At 46.2% G+C, this 18,127-nt stretch overlaps 4 protein-coding genes across 4 annotated transcripts in view; 2 read left to right on the top strand and 2 right to left on the bottom strand.

Moving 5' to 3' along the window:
• The window catches only part of LOC128726979 (HIV Tat-specific factor 1 homolog), a 40,553-nt gene extending 34,583 nt beyond the window's left edge, over positions 1-5,970 (bottom strand). Inside the window, exon 1 of the mRNA XM_053820832.1 lies at positions 4,822-5,970. Within this exon, the coding sequence (XP_053676807.1) occupies positions 4,822-5,970 (1,149 nt within the window). The remainder of the gene's footprint in view (positions 1-4,821) is intronic.
• On the top strand, positions 107-4,251 carry LOC128726980 (uncharacterized). The gene is made up of 6 exons (XM_053820833.1): positions 107-200; positions 271-537; positions 656-767; positions 952-1,008; positions 1,662-1,838; positions 1,918-4,251. Exons 1-6 carry the CDS (start codon positions 176-178, stop codon positions 2,648-2,650), a joined length of 1,371 nt encoding a protein of 456 aa, XP_053676808.1. The 5' UTR covers positions 107-175; the 3' UTR covers positions 2,651-4,251.
• Positions 5,971-10,962: 4,992 nt separating the features above from the next.
• Positions 10,963-14,449, top strand: LOC128726824 (X-linked retinitis pigmentosa GTPase regulator). Its single transcript, XM_053820653.1, has 5 exons — positions 10,963-11,020; positions 11,194-11,421; positions 12,545-12,709; positions 12,790-14,289; positions 14,376-14,449. The coding sequence occupies exons 1-5, from the start codon at positions 10,963-10,965 to the stop codon at positions 14,447-14,449; spliced, it is 2,025 nt and encodes a 674-aa protein (XP_053676628.1).
• Positions 14,450-15,697: 1,248 nt separating this feature from the next.
• LOC128723685 (peroxisomal targeting signal 2 receptor) lies at positions 15,698-17,867 on the bottom strand. Its single transcript, XM_053817449.1, has 4 exons — positions 17,667-17,867; positions 17,016-17,408; positions 16,732-16,934; positions 15,698-16,661 (listed from the first exon to the last, which is right to left on the bottom strand). Exons 1-4 carry the CDS (start codon positions 17,865-17,867, stop codon positions 16,493-16,495), a joined length of 966 nt encoding a protein of 321 aa, XP_053673424.1. The 3' UTR covers positions 15,698-16,492.
• Between the last annotated feature and the right edge of the window lie 260 nt (positions 17,868-18,127).

Raw genomic sequence — 18,127 nt, 5'->3', positions numbered from 1 at the left:
TCGAGCCAATCCACAATCAGGACACAGCAACATCTTGCGGAAGATCCTTCCAGGCGATATTGGAATTGTGCCCTACCCGATACGGATGGTTTCTCGCCAATTGATAGCCATCGTATCGTTTTGTGCTTAAACTATCTGTTCGAATATACCACCCCATCAACGTTAAGGACTTGTAATGGATTCTAAAGCGCTTTTCTTAGGTAAGCTCAAAGCTACCCCTTTTAATCTTGCGGCAGCGTGCGGATTAATATAATAAAATACTTTCCACAGCACTCTTTTGCCTACTGGCGATAAACCAGCTGGTGCAAGGAAATAATGACACGGCTGCAGCATCCAAACCCGCCCAGCGATACAAGCGAATGTACGTCATGTGTCCCCCGGCGTTCAGCCAAATCGGTAACGAATGCTATTACATTTCGGAAAATAAATTCAACTGGCTGGATGCGTACTTCGAGTGTAAGGATCGAAACAGCAAGCTTGCGGAACCGATGAAGTTCGAGGATAGAGACCTTCGGAGGTATCTGCAGAAAATCAAGTGTAAGCAAACATTCATCAGCAATACTCGCTACTGACAAGCGTCGATGTACAGAGCGCCCTTAATCCTGGGTGGTATGAACTATAATATAATTGTGTCTTTTTTATCAAATCGCCCCAGTGCGGAATGATCTCTGGATTGGTGGAACATACAACTGGAAGACGAACAAGTGGCAGTGGGGACACAATGGACGTGAAATCGAGTACCAATCTTTCAGCCAAATGGTTCCCGGGTAATTATCCTTCTGCTTTATCTTGCAAAACAAGCACACACACTTTCTCATTTTAGCAGCATCATCGGGTGGCAACATGAAGCCACAACAGTTACACTATAAGCACTATAAGCATTCCTCTATGAAGTGCACTCCTATATTCCCCACAAAAAAAAGTACGTTGACTTATGAGCATTTTTTGCAGGAGCAGCCAGGATTTGAAATTCAACTGTGCACTGCTAAGGTCCGACCACAAGTTCAGGTAAATATGAGCAGCCCAAAAGAAATAACCGCTAAATTGCTCTCCTTCAGTACACTGGAGCGAAACATGCATAACTAAATGCGCTAAGAAGCTTCTACAGTTTCTCGAACATTTCACCATACTTCCTACCATCGCGATTTGCATCACGCAGTGTGCCAACGCCATAGCCGTATGCGTATGCATCATAGTTTCATTTCATGCAATTTATGACAATTAGTTTATGATTTTTTTTATGCATTTTGTGATGAATGATTGATGATAAAAAAAGGTAAAATTATACTCGCTGTTCGAGATCTTTTAATATCGTTCCTTAGGGTGGGATGTTGAGTACAATAGCTAAGTGTAGTTAGCGTTTGCCTTTCCGCACGAATAATATACTGATGATATGCACCTTAAGTACCTCTTGTAGATCGGGTGTATTGTACCGGCAATTAAATTGCATCTAACTCCACCGAGCACTAACCCGTTCACTCAAACAAATGCACATACAATTAAAGTAGAACTCCGACCGCCTTGGTGATTAGAAGAGCATCTAATAACGTTCACAATAAGACTGCCTGCTGCTTGAATTTGCTACTTCAAAAAACTCCAACTATTCGATCTAATTTGGTTTGTTCTCTTCTCTCCGCTCCTGTACAAACGTGTTTTTTTAGATGGTCGGCCGAAGAGTGCACAAAGAAGATTAATTTCATCTGTCAGCATCGCATGCCGCTGGTGTCCGAGGTTGGACGGAACAATTTGTACGACAAATGGAATAAGACCTACCCCTACCAAAAGGCAAACGAGAAGATGGTGTACATCGTCAACGATCGGGGCAACCGTAATCGAAAGTATGGTCATTTCTGTTCACCAGCTTCCCGCTAGCGAGACGAGTCTAACGTTGTACTTCGTTTTCCTTCTCATATGCAGCGATACTACGAGGCCTCACATTTACCCGAGCTTTAAGAAGATGAAGCAATCGAATCCCTCGATACGCCCTAGCCGTCGGCGCAACCCATACCGTACCAGGAAGCCATTTGATGCAGCCACTAATCCCAACTACATCCCGGCCGATGTTGTCGCTCGCAAGCAACAGGTGGCGCAATATGTTCCGGATACGCAGAATGAGCTGAACACGATTGATAACGGACATCGCAACGGTTACACCTCGCAGTTCAACCAATTCAACATCGATTTTAACCCGCGAAATGGCAAAGGACGCAACCCAACCATGCCCCGTAGATACCGTACTGGGTATGAAACCGCACGCGTGGAACCACAGCATCCGCATCAGCATCGCCATCAACCGGGCATGCACAAAACAACCAAACATACCCACCAGCATCCGATGCTGTCGCATCCGATGTATGTCCATCCACCGACTATGCCCACCACGACCACAACTTCGACCACCACTACGACCACAACAACAACGCCTCCACCGCCACCGAAAACTACGATGAGACCGTCGGTTTTCCCACCGGCTACGACGAGCCTTTCGCCGGAGGAAAGGAAACTTAAGCGAGAGAAATTGCGCGAACGGCTGCAAAAGCTGACAGTCGAGGAACAGCAGTTCTTCATGCAAAATCGTGCCAATCGGAAGCGGAAGGAGCAGCTGCTTCGCAAGCTGCAACAGCAGCGAGAGAACGAGGTGGTGCAGTAAGAAGCCCAAAATTGGTCGCAGCTACACACACGGTTCCTAGGAAGCGGCAATCCAGAGGGAAGTTGAACAAACTCGATCAATGCTCCGTAGACGTGGTCTCGCAGAGCACTGTACCTTGCTTTGTATGCGCATCGATGGACGGCTCAACTGTCCGGACACGATAAACCTCAACCCAGAATCGTGCCCCAAACGCCGCGATACCGTTGGGGACACCGAACAAATGCACGGCAAAAAAAGAAGCGCATAAACAAGTAACAGATATAACACAAATCCTCCCACAGGAACGGTTTCGACAAAGTCGAGTCTCGGATTGGCGCGATACAAAAAGGAGGGCAATAATCAGGGCAGGATCGAGGGCACAAGCCACCAGGTTAAGAGTTAATAAATCACAAACAAGAATGCATAATGTAGTAAAAGGTACCGTCTTCGCAGCAGCTAACATTAGTACTTTAAGCTTGTATAAGCAACTACAGTCAATAAAACACGTTGGAACAACATCCGATTTTCCGCCCTCGATAGCACGTTGGTCTTTCACGCATTAAAATTCAACTAATCTCGTTACATAAAACAGTTTAAAGATAGGGAAGAGAACGCAAATGCTATAAGAAGTACACTATTATTCGACCAAAATATGTTAAACAAAAACTTAAAGTTGAAGAAAAAATCATGCCGGCATATACCAAACATTTTAAAGTATAAATGAAATGTGCGACGCTGTAAAAAAATACAAACAAACACATAAACACCCCTAATTTCCTCATGGCAAGGAATAAGAACAAACAGAAACCTTTCACCAATCAACGGAACAAACAAACTAGCGATTAGAAGTGGGCAGAGAGTTTATACAGATTAGCGCGTAAAGCTTATCCTTTCTAGAATAGTCCTGACAGATAGCGATAACACAATACCACTTTTCCGGAAGGGGAGAAGGCACAAGGATGCCGTTTATGAATTGATTGTTGGCAAACATTATTTGCAGGAATTTGCTACAGAGCGACAGAGAGCAAGGTGATAGCACATTCAAACACTTGATCTTTGACCAAATCCTCGTCGATGTTGTGCAAGGATGCCTGGTCAAGACTAACATTAGCGCTTAGTTCTAATTGCCATACTACTGCTATAGCTATTACTACCGCTACTTTAGCTGTTACTACTACTTTAGCCGAAGAGTCAGCACGAGCGAGCAAAGGCGTTTTCACGACGTGGCCCAACCAGAACCAGCACACGGCGCGACGAAACAAACTGTCTGCCCGGCGGAAGATGAGCGGGCAGCTCTGTTCGTCTCTTAGCGACAAAGTTAAAACGCCAAAAGCCAGCGCATAATTACTTGTAATTTAATTTCTACAAACAAATTTGCATATTTAAAGCAGACGTGAACACACGCCATCAGAGGAATGTTACACCGGTGACGTTTTCACCGTGCGAAGGGAATCAATCTAGTTACGCGAGCGGGAGATAAAGTCGTTTAGATTATACGATAAGGTATACGCGATGCACATTCACGTAAGCTAGGTTCGAAAATGAGAAAGATAATGTGAATGTGCGTCAGCAAAAAAAACCGTAAGCAAGCCCATACAACGAGATCAGAAACATAACTATTCGTTCGAAGTAGTGTACACACCACAATCATGCAAAATTCCTACTGTGGAGTCTGAAAGAGTCTCGAAGGAATAGGACGCACATTTTCATTGTTTTATAAAAAGGCATACTACTGGTTTAAATAAAGTATTACTTGACCGATGCGTCTAACCCACGGCATAAATCCTAGTAGTGGAAGGGTAAGTATGATCCGGAAAGAAATCTGAACGCCGCTTTTTGGAAAGCGTCGAAAATTGAACTAAACATGGACATTGAAAAAACAAAATAAAATTATACCAGACTGGTCTGCCGGTGTTTCATTCATGATGATTTTCTGAACAATTAAAGAATCAAATACTAAGGCCTCATAGTTAAAGGTCAAAGGATAAAGCCCATGAAACACCACAAAATGGGTATATCTAACATGATTTGTAACCATTGATTGATAGGATCGTGGCATGTAATTCACGATATTCACCATATGGAAAGCAAATGAATCCTCAAGTTTACGATACCGAAAACTTGATGCAGTTTCCTTCCGTTCCGTTCCTTATAGTAATGACGTATGACAATCTCTACATCCCAGCACCCACCTTAATGTAGTGACACAGTCCGTCACCTTTCAGGGTGCCGTCGGGCTCGCAGTACAGCTTCAGCTTCAGCTTGTGCGTCTTGGGGTCCTTCATCACCATGCCACACTTGGACATCACCTCACCGAACTCCTCCTCACTGATGTCGGTCGGCAGATTGGAGACGTACACTTTTGTGTTGTGTTCCGGTGCCAGATCGAACCACTTCGGTGGTTCCGGTGGAGCTTTTCGCTTCTTGACCTTCGCTGCACGTTGAGCTTCTTCCTGCTCTTCTGAGCTAGCCTCCAGCGTATTGTCCCGAGCCGATGAGTCACTTGCGATCGTTCTGGCAATCGAGGAGGACATTTGTGGCCCATCTCCGGAGTCAGAAGTTGCACCGGATGTGTTGTCAACGAACCCATAGTTCAGTTGATACATGGCCATGAAGTCGTCGTCTATCTTAGGGAACCAAGCTTTCCGTTGGTCATCCCAGAAATACGTATGCACTCCATCCTCGTAGCCGTACTCTCGATTCTCCTTTTTTTCTTCCCTTTCGCCGGCCTTCTCTTTCGTCTGCTCTTTGGGGATCCACTTTTGCGTTGCCTTATCCCACCGGTAGAACTCCGTCTCGTCGGTGTTGGCTTGCTTTGGAATCCATTTCTGTTTCTCGTGGCACCACCGGTAATGTTCATTCTCGAAGGGATTGTCGGATTCTGGCTTGTCGGATTCCGTCGCCGTTTCAGCACCTTCCAACGCGGTCCATTCGCTTTTTTCCTTACACCACCGATACTGACACTTGGTCGCCGGATCGGTGTAAATCGCTTCCCCCGCTGCATTGTAAGTAACATGTTCGGCGTACTGATCTTGTTCGGCGGTTTTAGGAAGATCTTCCTTCCCATCGTCCTTTCGATTGTCTACTTTGTCTTCCCCAGTAACACGTTCACCAGAAAGTTCTGAGGCAGCAGGATTTTCCCTCGGCTCGGCAGAATGCTGTGGCAAATCGTCGTCTCCACCGGAACTCGCGTTCGACTCCATCTCTATCACGCGGTTTTCGTTGTTTGTGTTCTCGGAGTCCGTCAGCATTATGTTGGCCGCCGTTTCGTGGGAACTACCTCCTATCGTTGCGCTGATAACGCCTGCTGGTGCACTGGATTCACTTTCACCGCTCGACATGGTTGATGGCTGACCGTAGACTAGAAGAACAATAATAAACACAGACTACGGTCAGACAGAGGCGCGCAGGATGGCCATACAATGATTTGACGTTTTATGTCACTCGATTACTATATAGAACAGGTGCTCCATTCTTGTTATACGCTTATGGAGAGAGGAGCACTTAGTGGAACTCATAGTTTGCGTTATTAATTTAATGACTAATTTAAACCACCTAAATAATCGATTAAAGGCCCTTAACTCTAGACTCTAGAAAAATATATATAACTCAAAACAAAAATTAAGCAATAACCGTACAATATGAGCAACCAACAGAGATGAATTAATTACAGGACCGCTACGGTCGGTGTGGAAAAAACACGGATCTAAAATACGACGGCAATTTTTGCTCCTTATTTGCTCGACCAAAAAGCTACACCGAAGGAGTTCCCACTAATTAGGCACAAGGTTACCGAAATCTATGAAGTGCCGTTGAGCACCCGCCCACTGGCCCACACTACGCCAGGAAAGAAGGGCAAGGTTGATGGAGAAAAATCGTGCTTTTTACGCTTTCAAACCTAGCAACCCCACGGTGGTGGTCGAACGCGGAACGTTTTACTGCCCATTCAGCCGGTACTTCATCCGACCGCTACGAAAGGGACACCTCTGAACCACGTTAGCCGAATTAATTCCAAAAGAATTCGCATGAATGAATCAAGCCGAATACGCAGTACGGGGTCGGTAGAAAAATACGCAGTTGCGGCGCCGTATCGATTTTCTCCCCGGCCATCTGGACAAATCTAGGTGAGGGTTAATTGTCGCTTACCGAGATAGTCCTTTTTTCCCACCTACCGGTTCGAAGGAGTACTAGGTCACATGGCGATAAGACAACGAGCGTGTAATCGTAACATAAGACACGTTTAGTTCTGCACACCAGTCAGTTCCCACCATTAAGGCTCACTTTGGCTCAGGGATGTTAGATACATCCGTGGATACAAAAAAACAATGGGGAGAAAATACACATTTTGCGCTGTTACAAATTCCACGAGTGCAGCTCAAGTCAGTTCTGTGGAATGTGAATATTTCATTGAATGGCAATACTATTTTCCACTTGTAGGAAGTAGTACACGACGTATCTGTGCCATATGTTGATCGACACGAGAGAAGCTAATTATCATCGATTATTTATAGCACGATTTAAAACCACCTTGGTAAGTAAAACAGGCTCTACCTTTACTATGTCCATGACTATGAAGCGGTTCGAGGATTTGTCGCTATAAATATATACCAAACGTTCATTCATAAGGATACTGAGAGTGTTAAAAATATTTCTGATAAATCGTCACTGAATCAATCTTCCCTATTACTCAACGTATATGCCACATTTCTAGGTTGCCTGGTTACAGATATATCGCATAATTACTTCAACTGTTCGGTTTGATTGTCGGATAATATTTCGTTGATATTTCAATCAACGCGTTCTGCCCAGCCGGCGAGCAATCAGTATTCATTGATAAAGCACTCTTGACGGAGTATATTAACATATTGATTCCAAAACTGTCGATAAAATACACACGGTAATCCCCCGCCGAGCGGTGTTCTCCATTTCAATGATGTTCTCCCCCGGGGGCAGCATGAACCAGCTGGGGGCCGTTAATATTTCATCCGCGCACTCAATTTTTACCAACGCCCGGATCGGTGAGTGACGAATAGAGCACCTACAAAGCCGCTGGCAGAGCACACGGTTTTCATTGCGTCCATGTTCCATTTTTTCCACCAGGATACCATGCACCCCTGACTTTCGTTAAATTATGTATTTCCCGCACAAACCTCACGGCGGCGTCCCGCCAGAAATGTGACCGGACTTGTTGGCCTGATTTTCGGAGCACACAGCTCGATTCGGGCAAGCTACACGCAGATGATAATACGCACGGTACCATTTCACCCTACTCTGACCGCTTCGTGCAGACCCCAGCGCTTTACCATGCAGGCGTGTTGCAAGCGAGTCATGAATTGATTATTATTGCACGCCATTTCATACATTTTAGAGTGCACTGCTGTCCGGCTTGGCTTTCGGTGACTAAAAATGCATAAAACGGTTATTTAGAACTATTACGGTAGCGGATATTACCGGCAGATAGCGGCGTGACACATTTCCGCATCGCAAACGAGGCACACGGTTCGCGGGCAGGGGAACAAATAATGTAATAAATTACTAACGATATGCACCGCGAAGTAGTCAGGTGTGATTGTGATAACTAATGCAAACATGCTACAACATCTCCTATTTGCTGTTCAGCCTAACCCATTTTGTGTGGATTATTCGCCGTATATTCGCCTGCTCAAAGTAATACCGGCCAGAAAATTCCATCACAGGACCCGATACACCCCGGTCAGGTGCATTGCCATGGTAGTGGGGTTTGTTTTCCACCTGTTTACTGCCACACGATGGCTCCTGGATGGCTGGGATAGTAACCAATGCCTGTAAACAAATCCGCTCGGCATGCGCTCCGACGTCGCTCGATGTGCAACGCAAAGAAGGAAAAAGGAGAGCATTTTTCACTTCATTTTAAAACGCCGGAATCCTTTAAACCCGACCAGTTCACGGTCTCTTCCAAGTGCGATTCGTTCGAACGCTTAAGGGGGAGTGTGAAAGTATCACGGTGTTGTACCTTGGTGGTACATAATTAGTTCCCCCGAGCGCCATTTGACGCCAGCGAAGCAAACAAACATGCAACTATGCAACACACCGGCATCGGTTCCTGGTTTCCTTCAAAGGATACGTGTGGTTTGTTTTGGATACGGCACCGCGAAAGGGATTTGGCGTCGTATTCGTATTGAGCCACTTCAGTAGCTACCGGGACTTCTACCGTGCACGAAGCGCATACCGCAAGTTCAAGGATCGTAACTACCGGATCGTAAACATTGCGCTAGACGACGCATTCCGATACTTCCGCGTCAGCTAGCATCAGTGGTGGTAGAACAGAATCGGGAAAGTAGATTATTGCAACGGGGACACCGGACGATGGCTCGTTAATGAGATGCTGCAATTAGCCGTCGAAGGGTGCTAAATGAAATGGAATAGGACCATATGGAACAACTATTATCCACTGTGTTGAATATTCATCGACCGATATCCGGTGAGCATCGATGAATAAAAAAAAAATAGCCGTGCTCCAGATTACTTCCCTGTGGTTAGTGACGGAGAATCGCGATGATTCGATAGCAAACAAACGACACCGGGTGTGCTCAAATCCAATCCCAAGCACCCAAGAACGGAGGTCGAGTAAACAGTAAATGGTGTCCATTTCTTCATCGGCATAATCGGTTCGGTGGGGAATAATAAATGACCGTTCATTACCCATTCGAGCATACCACGGGCGGTGAAATAATTCGACCATTCCGATTAATGAGTGCACTCTTTCAAAACGCAACGACGACAAACAGCCCCTTACGATGTGTGACACTTCTTCCTTCGAAAGGACAATGGACTGTGTCCCGCAACCCGCAGCTGTTTCGTGTGGCCTATTTTGTGTTGTCCCGCGCGCTCAAGCTAGAAAGGGGTCAATAGACTGGACAGTTCCTTCAACTTTGCCTCACGTAGGGAAAATCGATTAGAGCTACATACCATCCGTCGCAGGGACATGCACGGAAGAAGTGCGGGCAAGATGCTCCAACGGTAGCTCCACCACGGGACAACCGTGCGGTACAAATCATTCGTACAGCTGTTAGTTACATTGTCAATCGTCGTTGTAAGGTCCGACAGACGATCGCGAGAATGCAATTTATGTTGGTGCAGAGACGCATCATTTTTGCATTATCTATGCACTGTGGGCTCATGAATATGCCATATTCGCCCTCTGAATAAGTGCTGAGAGTTTCTTCTAAGTTTTTCTGCATTCAATTTCCAACCATAACGGAACAATAAACCGTGCAAAGTTTATCGTCCTAGCGAGCATTTAGCCTCTCAACAAAACGAATGTGAGATCGTTTCTGGAACAAAAATATTAGGAACATAAATCGCACCTCTCAATAGGTGTACTATTCATCATTTAACTGCCGCCAGTTTGCTATAGTTAGCCATCACTGTAAATCAACACGCGACACAGAAATAGACACCACGGCGACAAGGAACGTGTGAACCATTTCCCCCATGAATCAATAATTTCCGGACCGGCACTAAAGCCACATTCATGTAACGGCGGCGAATTATCTGAATTATCAAAGAATCTATAGTGTTCGGCACCGGCGACCTACTTAATAATCGGTGTTCGCTCATAACGGTTCTATCAAACGAAGCAACACTCTGCACTAGCCCCTCATACTGCTTCCCAATCAAACGGGGGTTCGTTTTCCTGGCACATGCTTTTCACTCACTTACAGGATCCTTTTTCCAGCACACGCACACACACACCCGTACATGAGCGCTGTAAACGTCCCGTGTTTATATCAATCATAGTGACCCTTCACCCACGGTACCCCAATGTAGAAAGTAATCTACAGCGACTGACCCTCCAGGTTGGGATCCTTTTTTGCGGCGTAGTAGTAAGCCTCTGCCAAGGCTGCTACTACCATCACGACCACTAGCAGAACGGTAGTGTGACTCTGTGCCACGCAACCAGCTGGTGGGAAAAGGAACTTTCCTTCCAACGACCGCCGTGGGGTTCAGTTACAAACAGACCGCGGACAAAACAACATTGCACGGAAAGGACCTTTACTCAACCGCTCAGCTCGCTTTACATCACACGCACCTCGGGTGGATTCACGCGCTGCTAGTAGAACAGTTCACGTTAAGAAGGACGAGTGTTCGAATGGGATTAAATAGTGACATGAATTGTGCCTAATAGTTTTGAACGATACTCCAGTGATGGTGGCGAAAATGAGTTAAAATGAAATATTGCTCATGCAACAAGACAAACATGTACGGTATCGGAAAATCGGAAGATTAACTCTTCATAGTAATCCGCACAAAAAAGTGAATTAAGCAATAGTGTAAACGGTCATCAAATAACAATGTGCAACACAACGGATCAGAACGGAGGCGGAATGGAGGTGGCGATTGAAGTTCCAGGTCAGTTAGTAAGGATATTTAAATAGAAAGAGGATAAAGATAGAGAAACACACACATAAAGTGTAACCTGGTAATGAGTTAGAGTAATGAGTAATTCAACAATAATTGAAATTTCTAAAAACTAAATATTATATTCCATGAAATTCACTCGATCATATACCTCATTGCAACAGATACCGGGGCGGTATTTACATTAGGCAAGTCGTACCTTTACGATGATTCAACCAACGAGCAAGCAACTCCTGAAGGTGATTCAACAACCCCGACGGGCGATCCTCCAAATGGGGAATCTATCCCTAAACCAACGGAAGTGCCGATGCGCCAGCAGAGTTACTTTTTCGTCAAAAACGACCCGATAGTGAAGATTGTGTGCGGCAACAAACAGAGCGGAGTGATATGCGGTGAGTAGCGCGTTGTACATTATACCAGCACGGTATAGTGGAAAATATATAGTATCTGGGTCAAACTACCAGCAACAATCGCTGTTTGATTGAAGGATCCTCACAACACTAGAACAAGAAAAGCCTCCTTCCTAAAAGCCTAACAAAAATGCGTAACAAATCGATGCTCATCGACTCGCATTGTTGTTTGGGGAAAACCCGGAAATTATAACGGGTTTCGTGCGATTTGTGCAACTCATCAGCACAACAATGATAAAGCAAAAGCTCCGTACCAACTCCACGTGGATGGTTATCAACTCGCGTAAAGGTAGCCTAAATCCTGCACCTCAACAGGCTATTGGCTTTACAACAACACCACTTTCCGGCTCACAACGTGGCAAACCGACTCGCAGCAGTCTTTCTTAATGAAACCATTTGTGTCAAGAACAAGTGCCACTTCTTTGTCGAGGTGCCGCAAAATCGCGCTAGACGCCCTGCTGCGATGTTGACCTTTCGCTACAATTAAACGTGTCCGTGAACTTGGAGAAAAAATGCGAACGCCTACGATGGTCAGTCTTGCACGGGTTTTTCTCATTAAACGTTTTGCCACGTTCAAGATATGGGACTAAGGCTAGAAAACTGATTCCATGGCAGTATTGCCCACTTTTATAGTCAAGTGTGATAAATATTCTAACATATTGGCATTCAGTATTTTGCCACCTAACTATTCCGGCCATAACTCCAGCTGTATATCTATTGTCTAGAAGGTTCGCTATCACGTGAAACCTAATATACCCGCACGCTTGCTCAATCCTTTCGTGGCGTTTGAAATTATCCTTTTCACTTCTCAAGCCGATTAATACACCGGCGAAAGTTCAGTCACGAGTGGGTGCCAGCACAGCACGCAATCGCTCGATTAACGCTCATGAAACCGGGACTGGTTGGCTCGTGTAATATTTACCCACGCTTGAAATGCTGCTACCACTGGCAATTTCCAGACACCGGTAGGACGCACTTCCGATCCAACTTCACCACCATGGCACAGTAGTGCGATCTGGCAATGCTTCCCAAGTGCGCTTTGTTGCTCGCCATGCTATCAATCATGCAGCTAACCATTCGCCGTCGGTTTTTATTCATTTTTCAGAATCCGGACGACTGTTCATGTGGGGTCTCAGCGCCCACGGTCAGCTCGGGTTGGGAAAAACGGAAACCATCAACAAACCTTCCTGCGTGCGTACGATCAAGCGTCTCAAGGAGCGTGTGCATACCTTCTGTTTCGGCGGGAATGGATTCTGCATCATCCTAACGGGTATGTATCGGATAATGCATGTCCTAATCTTCAACACACACCGTATTTGTATACAAAATGTTTCCTTTCTTCATTCCCAGATGCCGGTAAGGTGTTCTACAGTGGAAAATACATTTTCCCCTTTAATGCAAAAGTTACCTCGCTGCTGGAAGCGACCACGCTACACAAGAGTCCTTCCGACAACAGCGAATACACACCGTTTCCGGTTGAGCTGCGTGAATTTCAACGCTGTATGGATGGATCTAACACTAACGAGCAGTTCACACATGTGGTGGCCGGTTTCAACCACTTCATCCTGCTCACCTCGGAGGGCAACTGTTACGGTTGGGGATACAACAGCCACCAGCAGCTCGGTGGCGTGGATTCGCTTAAAATACTCTCCCAACCGGAGCGGATCGCATTAGACGAACCAGTCGATCATGTGTTTTGTGGTAACTACTGCACGCTTTTCGTTACCACCGCAAATGAGCTCTATCTCGTTGGAAAGTTTCAAAAGATCGTTATTCCTATACTGAAGCAACTGACGGGTTGCGTTCTTCCCGCGAAGGTAATCTCGGCAGAAATTACCGGCTGGGACTGTGTTTATTTGCTGCTGGAGTCCGGCCAAGTGTACCGCTCGAACCGAGTGCAAAAGGTCGAAGATTTGCAGTTCGAGCCGATGCACAGTCTAACGGGATTATTGACCGATGATGAGCATATAACCAAGATCGCATCCGCAAACGATTGCGTTTCATTCGTCACCAGCAATGGGCGCCTTTTGACAACGTACGATGAGGACTGTCCCTTCACGGCGTCAGAACATTTCAAGGAGCTGACCAAATTCAGACAATTCCACGTCTCCGACATCGCAAGTGGTACGGAGCACTCGCTCGTTCTGGCTTTCCCCGCCGTAGAACGTCTAGACGTAACCCACGCGTTGGAAATGCTCCGAAACGCAACTCCCCTTCCGACCGAACTTCAAATGGACCCCCAGAAAGCTCAGGAGTTTCTGCGAAACGAAAAGAGACGCCTTCGTCGGGAGCACGTGGAACGCGAGATCTCCAAGGACGAATCGATCACGATCGAAACAGCCGGGGGTGGCGACACCGATGTACGGTTTATCGATAATGGCGTTAGCATAGGGATGCCGCTGACTCCCAACGGGAAGCAACACTCCCGGCGCCATCTGAAACCCTCGGATGCGGGTGATACCGAGGAGGATCGCTTCTCGGCACATAGAGAAATTATTCCACGCAAAACGCACACCCCCAACATCAGTCAGTTGATCGATTACAGCGACGATGACAACGATAGTATATCCTCCCAGTCCACCTTTCACGATGACGATGAGGACGAAGGCGATGGCGAGAAGCGCACCAACAAACCACCGGAAAGCTACAAAAAGCACAACAAAAATGGGACCAACAACGATAGCAATAATAACCGCAACGAGGACACCCGCAAGCTGAGCCTCGGAAGCAAACTGAACGGTAGCATGGGCAGCACTAAGTCGAGCGACAGAATGCGCCGGTTCTTCAAGGAGCTCAAATCGAAAAGTATGGACGTGTCCTGCAAGAATCCTGGAATTGTGTTGGACGATGGTAAGTATGGCTGAAATCGTACGGTGTGCGACTTACCTCACGCAGCGTGATGCTGATCGTTTTTTTCCGGCCCGTTCCGTTCACAGATGTCAAGTATTCCAAGAACGATCAAATAATCCAGGCAGAGGATAGAGCCTCCAAGGTCTGCACACTTATGTGAAGTTGCTTTCGCTGTTTCTAAATACTGTACACTTTGCAATAAAGCTCTTTGGAAAAATGCACCCCGCGGAGTTTGATTGTCCCTTAGCGTTGGGAATGAATAAGAAGAATGCCACAAGACGCGAACCGGCTTCTAGAGAATGTAAACAAAACACTGTTATAGCGCGCCGGTTGTTATCAGCTGCGAGCACACCAATGATACTACGATGTTTTGAGAACAAAACGTTAGGTTACGGTGTTATGCACGTTGTCTAACACTGCAAATTCGATTACATACTCAAAATATGTTTTACTTTTGTACTAACATGATTGTCCTCCATAAAGATCCGACCGTGGCAGACGGCGTGTTGATCTTTCGGTCCGCACTCGAATGATATGAGATACACCAAAACTTCCATAAACGTATGGGCTAAATGCTACAGTTCTTGTGGGTTATCTTGTAATGTATGTACTGTAGTTATTTCACTGTTATAATCTATATCTTCGATTAATTTAAGCTATCATTTCGTCTAATGTTTCGCGCACGATTCGCTGTTTTGTTTTGAAACCACATTGATTTTGACAGTTCTCTCCGCTATGCGTAGTCGAAGTTTATATTGGCATTTGGAAAAGTTCAGCGCTTTAGAAAATAGTAACTGCGACTATTTTGAATCAGATAAACTAGTAATAGATTGCATCAAGCATGATAATCTAAAGGTTCTGATTGTAACATTACGCAGCAGAGCTCACTTTAATACTATTGACTTAATTTACCATATTGATTGCAGGTAAACATTTACAAAACTAACATTTGAAAATAGAAAGGCGGCTAGATAAGATTACTAGTTGAAAGCCGTAACTAGAGAAGTTTAGCTTCTGATCACCGACTAGCTTTATGTTCTCTTTGATTAAATACTCAAATACCTCCATTAAAAACTGTACTTCCACCATGGATACAGAATCAACTACATGGCTGCGTTCGTGTAATTGATTCAAATGACTATGGCTGAGTGCTGATCAGAGAATTTCATGCTTACGGTCACCTGGAGGACAATGTATTATTTGAACTGAGGAATCATTTAAAACATTGATTTGAACGTTGAGTATTGTAATTTTTGATGCAACTGTTATTAAGCACATGTTCTGGCCAAGGGTCACCACCTATTATCGACCGAAAATTTCAAACATGTACAAATATATCTGGAAAAAATCATATTCCCGATACGCTTCAGAAAGCATGTATTTTCTTTCGATTGGTAATGATCCACCGTTTATCTGACACATATGCATTTATTTTCTGAATTTTGTTCCACAATTTTATCTATACGTTTTAGATACATTTTAGGGCCCAAAGTGGCTTTCCATTGGTCTAAACAAAGTTCGCACCGAAACCAAACCCTTTACCATCCAGTAAACCAATATTCGTTTAGAAGAAACAAAAGAGTAAAAACATTCAAGCAACTAAGCGCTCTTCAACGAAGACAAATAAATAATAGTATAAACAGTTAGAGTTTAATATAAACTACCATCAATGCTTCCTCCTCCACCGTTGCTGCTGCCACGATTGTTACACGCCAGCCGCCCTACACATCGTGAGAATCGTTTAGGTCAACTACCATCACCGAATTTGATTACAACTGTACATCGAAACATAAATTTTACACCATCCATGCGAACAGTGCTCCCGACCATCCCACCCCGCCCGTCGGTTTGTACAAACAGCTAATTTAAATGTGGCGCCTTTCGCTACCAGAAAGCACGCGCACAGTGTCCTGCGAGCGTTTTTGGTCTACTTATCATCTAAATCACAATTTTTCTCCACCCTCCTCTGGCCGAAATGCAATTTTGGCTGCCAGGCTCATGCGCAAGCACCTACCATACGGACCGGACCGTAAGTATCTCCACCGAACCACCCAGGCATGCAGTATTTCCGGGGTCACACAAATCTCTTACTCCCGCTTTTCCACTGCCCCAACTCCCACCGATAGCAGACAGTCCGAAGGAACTTTTACACGCACACACACACGCACACGCAGACACACATACATCTAAAAGACCGGTTCGCCTAAATCTTGTCCGAAAGGCAATCCGGCTTAAACACGTGCACCAGCGAGTCCCAGCCACAATCGGCCAGCTGGTTCCGGCGGCGCCTGTTCCAATCCAAACCGTACGTAAACTCCGAATGGTGCTTGATCGTTTCGATGGCTTCCGTGCTCTTCTTAAAGTCCCATATCCTGCAAATGGGAAGCGATACAAAACAAGTTAGCGATTGTCGAAAGCGTGACGTGTGATAACAGCACGGACCTGGTCGTGAAGTCGTACCCCACGCTGGCGAGCACGGACAGATTGTGCGGTGAAAATTGTACTTTTCTTACGGCAAACTCGTTGCCCTTCAGTTCCGTGATCGGAACGCCGAAGTTTCTCAGGTCCCAAATGCGTATCAGCCCGTCCGACGCGCCCGTAGCCAGTATGTTCGAGTCGTGCTTGCACCAGTCCACAGTCAACACCTGCAATGCAAAGGATGGCTCATCAATCAAGAGGGGTTTCTTATTCTGCGATCACGAAGCCCTCGAACACCCGTAACGTACCTCACCATCATGCGCTTTTATGCTCGCGATCGGTAGATCATAACACAGGATGTCCCAAATTTTAAGAAACCCATCGCCGCTCACACTGGCGAAGGTGTTAGGGATATGCGCGGCAAACACCGCATTGTACACCAGCTGCGTGTGGCCAATGTACGTGCTGAGCGAGTTGTTCCGTATCGGATCCCATATCTTAACCGTGCTGTCCCAGCTGGCACTGATGAAGAGCTGCTCGTACGGTACCTTGCTCCAGTCCACGCTGTAGATTTCCTTCTTATGCTCCCGGTACACCATCGCCGGTGGCCCGTTGTTGCTGGACATGTTCGTGTTCCACAGCTGCACGCTGCCATCGCCCGAACCGGACACGATGATTTCAGGATTCGATTCGGACCACGTCTTCGGTGAAAGAGATGTTAAACGAGATGTTAATGAGAGATGCCAGGACAGCAGCGCGTTGACACAAATCGGCACGGAAGCGCTTAGCTAACCATCGCTGGCTCGACGAACGACACACCAGGCCGTTATCTACCAGACCGAGATGTTAGAAGCTCAACTCAACGTGTGCCAGATTGCGCCCTCGTGGATTACGTCGCGCAAGCCGGTGATAAGATTGGCGCCCTTCGAAAAACTACAGCACCAGCGCGGGATACGTACCACATCGAACAGCCCGTCGGTCCAGTGATGGGTGCGTTTCTCGACAATTCCGCACCCGTCCGGCATCAGCTCGAGAAAGTACAGCGTGCCACCACCGGCGAGACCGTAGAACTGGCTCGACGCCACCACGAACTGGTCCGGATTGAAGGGTGAAAACCGCACGCTGTACCCGTGCCGGTTGGTGGTGAAAAACGTCGACATCGTTCCTGTAAACAGCGGACACGGAGCATAAGGACACGAAGGATTAGACTTAAACCATGTTAACGTGGGGACTTTCTCTCTCTCTCTCTCTCTCGCGCGCGCGCGATTCTGCCACAAGGGTCCGATCGCGATGACCGGTGAAATGGACACAGAGCTGCCGGCTTACTTAGCTCGCAGCGGACCAGGCAGCTCCTCGCGAGGTCGACTATCTTAAACAACTGCTATTTACACCGCACATCATCGCGCGACCCGCGCACGGT

Source organism: Anopheles nili, chromosome 3 (genome assembly GCF_943737925.1).
Source record: "Anopheles nili chromosome 3, idAnoNiliSN_F5_01, whole genome shotgun sequence".
In the NCBI taxonomy this organism is placed as follows: domain Eukaryota; kingdom Metazoa; phylum Arthropoda; class Insecta; order Diptera; family Culicidae; genus Anopheles; species Anopheles nili.
Note: the sequence above shows the minus strand (reverse complement) of the source record. Positions and strands in the feature narration are given on the sequence as shown.